Source organism: Girardinichthys multiradiatus, chromosome 6, assembly GCF_021462225.1.
Source record: "Girardinichthys multiradiatus isolate DD_20200921_A chromosome 6, DD_fGirMul_XY1, whole genome shotgun sequence".
Classification (NCBI taxonomy): domain Eukaryota; kingdom Metazoa; phylum Chordata; class Actinopteri; order Cyprinodontiformes; family Goodeidae; genus Girardinichthys; species Girardinichthys multiradiatus.
The window spans coordinates 45,047,236-45,052,933 of record NC_061799.1 but is presented as its reverse complement, the minus strand read 5'-3'; the positions used below and the strand labels follow the sequence as shown (position 1 = coordinate 45,052,933).

Below are 5,698 nucleotides of genomic sequence, written 5' to 3'. Positions count from 1 at the left end.
TCTGTCCTCCAACATGTCCACCACTGTCCTCCAACATGTCCACCTCTGACCTCCAACATGTCCACTTCTGTCCTCCAACATGTCCACTTCTGTCCTCCAACATGTCCACCTCTGACCTCCAACATGTCCACCTCTCTCCCCCATCATGCCCACCTCTGTCCTCCAACACCTCCACCTCCATCCTCCAACACCTCCACCTCCGTCCTCCATCATGTCCACCTCTGTCCTCCAGCTGCAGACACTCTCCATCTACTCCAAACATCAGTCTCCAGATGGGACAATATTGATGACCAAGTGTTGCTCCTTCTCCTTCCTGTGAGTCCAGCTTTGTTCTCCTGATGTGTTTCCATTCCCAACTCAGACGCAGCTCTCACTCTGCTTCATGACACCATCAGCATCCAGGAAACCACAGACCACCATGCAGCATTCATGATCACAGGAGATTTCAGCAGCTGCAGCTCAGACTGAACACACTGAAGACTTTCAGCAAGACAACATCCCAACAAACAAGGAGACACACTGGGAGAGATGAGAGCTTTCATACATGATGTCTGCAGAGCTTCCTTCAGACCTGCTTTGGATCTTCAGAGCACATTTCTGATGTTTCTGCCAAGGATCCAGACAGGAGCTCAGAGCAACGTCTCCAAGACAGTTCAGGTATGATCTCCTGAACATCAGCTCATATTACAGGACTGTTTTCTTCTCATTCAGACACTTTTTAAATCTGCATCCAATCATGAAGAAGCAGCAAACTTTATTCCAGTTGATCCTGAGGACAACATGAAGATCTGAACTAACTCCCAGATCCAGTCCATGTGGACTAAAGTAGTGGACCGACCCACTGACTGACATCAACATCAGAACCATGCTGCTAGTGTGGCTAAAAGAGAAGAGAAGAAGAGACAGTCATGTTGATGTGAACATTAGAGAAACACATCATGGAGCTGAAATATGGTCCTGCTTCATCATTTGGACCGGTTCACCTCAGCTGACCCATTCAACAGCAGACTGGGTTTTGGAGCAGTCTTTCTCACTGTGTGGAGGGTTCTGGTACCACATCTTTGGTTCTGGAACCAAACTCTCAGTAACTCTAACCCTGTAATATCTGCTGATATTGTTGATAAACGTCTAATTACTGTCAAATATTCTTTATACATTTACTAACTGCTAAAACTCAGTGTTTCATGTAGCTGACAGTGAAAAACTGAATATAATAAGACCAGAAAACAGCAGACAGGTTTTTGTAGCCGTCTTTCTCACTGTGGAATGAATACCTCTTTGGTTCTGGAACCAGACTGTATGTTTCAGGTAAGAAACAACATTTATTGTTTTATTATAGAAGTTAAAATGTGTTTAAAGTCACTTTCTGCTGCTTCAGGATTTACGGGAACTTTTCTTTCTTTAATATAAAATCTCTGTTAAACTAAACTCAGTTTTCAGCTACTAATCCTGATGCTAAGAGGTTTTAAGGTTTAATCTTTTAAAACTGGTCCGATCTGTTAGTTTTAGTGAAAATATAGTGAATATAAAAACTGAGCAACAAATATAAAAGGTTTTATTTTTGATGAAAGGAAAGAAAAACTTTACTTTGTAAAAAATATATATAGAAAACTCATCTGCAACACAACTAAAGTATTAATTAGCGAAGTAAGGAAATAAAACAGTCTGATATTTTATTTAACTGTAGATTAATTTAATGACGGTCGATAGTGAGACAGGCACCAATCCCCCCGCCGCCCTGCAGGTAGAAGCGCTTATAAATGATCAATTAAATGGATTAAAAGGAATAAAACTTTGAGGTTCTGTGGGGGTGAGTCCTGGTTCTGTAGTGAACTTTGTTCTGGACTGATGAGTAGTTCAGTGATCAGAGAATATTTGGGTTGAGAAAAATTACCGCCTTCCAGAATTCTTCTGTTTTTAATTTATTTTCACTCTTAGATCATATTTCAGAGCATCAAATAAGTTTAAATGAGACAAAAATAACCTGAGAAATTACAAAAAACTGTTTGAAATTATTTTATTTATTCAGGGAATAAATCTATCTAAACCAACCTGGTTCTATGTGAAAAAAGTATTTACACCCTAAAAACTGGTTGTTGATCACCATCAGTGATCATGATAACTGGTAAATGAGTGTTTAACATCACTGTGGAGGAACTTTGACCCACTCTGCTCTGCAGAATTGATTTAATTCAGACACATCTGAGGGTTTTCCAGCTGGAACGGCCTGTTTACGGTTATGCTACATCATCTGATTCAGATCTACATCCAGGCTTTGACTAGACCATACCTAAATATTTTTTTTTTGTAATTTATTTATTATTTAAATATTTTATTTAATCATCTTCTTGAGTAATTAAGAGGTGGTCCTGAAGCATAAAGCAGACCCAGACCACCACACTACCACCACCGTGTTTGACTGTAGGTATGAGGTTCTGTTTCTGAAATGCTTGTTAGTTTTACACCAGATTTAACGGGACGCACACCTTCCAACAAAGTAAATTTTTGTCTCATCAGTCCACAGAATATTTTGGGGATCATCAAGAAGTTTTTCTTTTAAATGTGAGACAGGCCTTTGTGTTCTTTTGGGTCAGCACTGGTTCTGGCCTTCGAACTCTACGATGGAGGCAATTTTTGCCCAGTCTCTCTTTCTTATTGTTGAATCATGACCTCTGACCTTAACTGGGGCAGTGAGGCCTGCAGAACTTATATGTTGTTCTGGGTTCTTCTGGGAACTCTTTGGAACAAAGATTTCTCTTTGGGCTGGAAATGATGCTGAAGTTTGACCGAGTTCTTACTGTTAGTGATCTTAGTATTAATGGTGTCCTGGTTCATCTACGGCTCAGTCCTTTTTAAACCGTATTGACTCTGTTAATCTTGTGCAGTCTGTGATGGGTCCCACGCCTGAACATGGACACAGTTGATCTGGTTTCATCTCATGGTTTACCTGTTTGTAACCTGGTGATTAGTGATCCAGTGTTTTTGGACCACATGCCTGTTTTATTTGAGATGAACCTGTCCTGCATTAAAGCTAAACTCGGTTCTGTCGTGTTTTTAACTCTTCCACTGCTGGTCAGTTTTCATCTGTTTATAATGAAGTGTGCCATCCCAGAGATGGTGCAATAAACCTGATGATCTCACCTCATGCTTTACCTCCACCTACAAAACAGTTCTGGGTTCTGTGGGTCCATTAAAAATCAGGCATCCTAGACCCAAGTCTGAGTCCTGGTTAAATTCTGACACTCAGGCTGCAAGGAGAGAGCTGAGCGCAGATGGAAGACTGATAAATTACAGGTCGGTCCAAATATGAAAGGAGTGCTGGTGTTAAACACCAGTCTGATGTGATTGCATCAGACGTTACAATCCTTGTGTTTTATTTAAAACTATTGATTTTGTTCTAAATGAACCCACACTCAGACTGGACTGAACCTCACCTGCTGCAGGTGAAAAGATTTCCCAGTTTTTCATTGAGAAAGTCACTTCCACCGGGGCCCAGATCTCACCTTCTGGTCATGACCCCTCAGTCTCTGTGCCTTGCTCTGCTAGGTCTGACAGCTTTGAACCTGTGACTCTGTCGTCTCTGCAGGAGGTGGTCAGTCAGTTAAAGCCAGCAGGTTCTCCAGATGATGCTGTTCCTTCTTCATTATTTAAAGAGGTTTTCCTCACTGTAGACCTTTGGCCCTTGCAGCTGTCCAGCCTCTGATTAGGAAACCCACTCTTGACCCTCTGTTCTTCCTAATTATAGGTCAATCTCTAAACTGTTGTTTCTTCTGAAAGCCCTTGAGAAGGAAGTCTACAACCAAATAATGTCATTAATGAAAGAGCAGAACATTTTAGAGGTTTTACAGCCTGGTTTTAAATCTTTACACAGTACAGAATCAGTCCTTTTAAAGGTTTTTAACGACAGATTAAAGACGGGGGGCATCAGCGGTGCAGCTCTAGACCAGTTTAGCTCAGAGGAGACCGAGCTTTTCCTGCAGCAGCTCCTAGATGATGGAACAACCTTCTCTTGGACATCAGACAGGCCTCTACTCTGTCTGCTTTTAAATCCCTTCTTTAAACCCATCTCTTCTCCCTGACCTTTGACACCATCTGAGATGTTAACATTTAAATCGTTTAAATTGTTTTATTTTAAGTTTTGTTTTTATCTTTTTCCATTTTACTCCATTCTGACTGATTGTTTTATTAATTTTAGGAGCTTTTGATTTAATTATTGCTTTCTTATTGCATCATGTCACTGCTGTTTCATTTACTCTGTGTACAGCAGGCTGGTTCTGAGGGCGTTTAAAGTCCTCTTTAAATAAAGCTGGTATGGTTTAATACATTTATAATAAATGAAATTATCAGCTTAAAACAACTTTTTGTATTTTCTCAGTTTATCTTTGAAACATTTATGTTTAATTAAACAAAACCAGAACAAATCTGTGAGGGTGTAAATACTTTTTCTCAGCTCTGTAGCTGCTGCTGACTGTATCTGTGCTGCTTGTTGCTGTTTTCTTCAGGTAAATCGGTGAAGAAACCCGAGGTGACTGTGTGCTCGGTGAAAACAGAACCCACCATGGAGGGAAAGACCGCTCTGATGTGTCTGGCCTCAGACATGTTTCCTCCTCTGGTCCAGATCTCCTGGAAAAGGCAGGAGAAGAACAACAAGCAGGAGCAGCTGCCCCCTGCTGAGGAGAAACAGGTGGAGTTCAGCGGGTCAGAACGTTCTGCCATGGTCAGGCTGGTTAATGATGATACTCTCTACAATTATGAATACATCTGTGAAGTTATACATGAGGGCGGCAAAGTGAGGAACCAAACCCTGACCCAAGGTAAGAAAAGCAGAAGATCAGTTCAGCAGTGATTCAGCTTCATAAGAAGACTGGGACATTTCACACCATGATTGACCTGTTGGACTTCTTTTTCTTCCAGAACCTCTAGAACTTCCAGGTCCAACAACCACGTCTCCACCAGTAGCAGCAACATCTCCACGTTCTGGTCTACCAGCAGGTTCTGGTCCACCAGCAGGTTCTGTCCCTCCTCAGCTGCCAGTGAAGCTGTCAGTGTCCTTCCAGTCTCAGTGCAGGGTGAAGCTGCTCTGCCTGCTCTACACGGTGCTGATAGTGAAGAGTCTGGTGTACTGCTGTGGACTCTCTCTGCTGATGATGCTCAGAACCAAGGGACCGTCCACCATCTGAACACCTGCTGACTCACTGTTTTCTCTCCAACTTTTAGTACCATCACATCTCAGCGATTTATCTCATTCACCACTTTAATCAGTATTAACAAATGTTATTAAAGACAAACTAGAAAATAAATTTGATTTCATTTTGCTGCTTTTTATTCAAATAATTATTTCTTGCTTTTTATTTTTTATACACTGTAAACACAGAGTGTTAAAGGTTCTGTACATTGATTAAAAAGTATTTTAATAAACTCAAAAATATAATTTTTGTGTAAATTTCTCATTTTTACATCAACAATGTTTAAATGGTTTAAATTTAATTAATTGATATATTTTTGATAGAAAGTCTAGCAAACAGTGTTGATATCCAGCAGGTCCAGCTGTTGGTCCTCTGATGGTTTAGTTTGTGTCTGAATCATCTCACAGTGAGAATGTGAGACTCTACGCTGATGACACTGTTGTTTCCACACATCAACAAACAGCAGAAAGAGCTGCTTTGAAGCTCCAGCTGCACAGCTTAAAAACTACAGG

At 40.8% G+C, this 5,698-nt stretch overlaps 1 protein-coding gene across 2 annotated transcripts; it reads left to right on the top strand.

Moving 5' to 3' along the window:
• Nucleotides 1-275: 275 nt before the first annotated feature.
• LOC124869733 lies at nucleotides 276-5,431 on the top strand. Of its 2 annotated transcripts, XM_047367808.1 has the most exons (5): nucleotides 276-657; nucleotides 743-1,064; nucleotides 1,282-1,308; nucleotides 4,503-4,814; nucleotides 4,915-5,431. In XM_047367808.1, the coding sequence occupies exons 2-5, from the start codon at nucleotides 866-868 to the stop codon at nucleotides 5,178-5,180; spliced, it is 804 nt and encodes a 267-aa protein (XP_047223764.1). In that variant the 5' UTR covers nucleotides 276-657; nucleotides 743-865; the 3' UTR covers nucleotides 5,181-5,431. The 2 variants fall into 2 exon arrangements, with proteins under 2 accessions (XP_047223764.1, XP_047223763.1); XM_047367807.1 differs by having other exon boundaries at nucleotides 276-1,064.
• The last annotated feature ends 267 nt before the right edge of the window (nucleotides 5,432-5,698 follow it).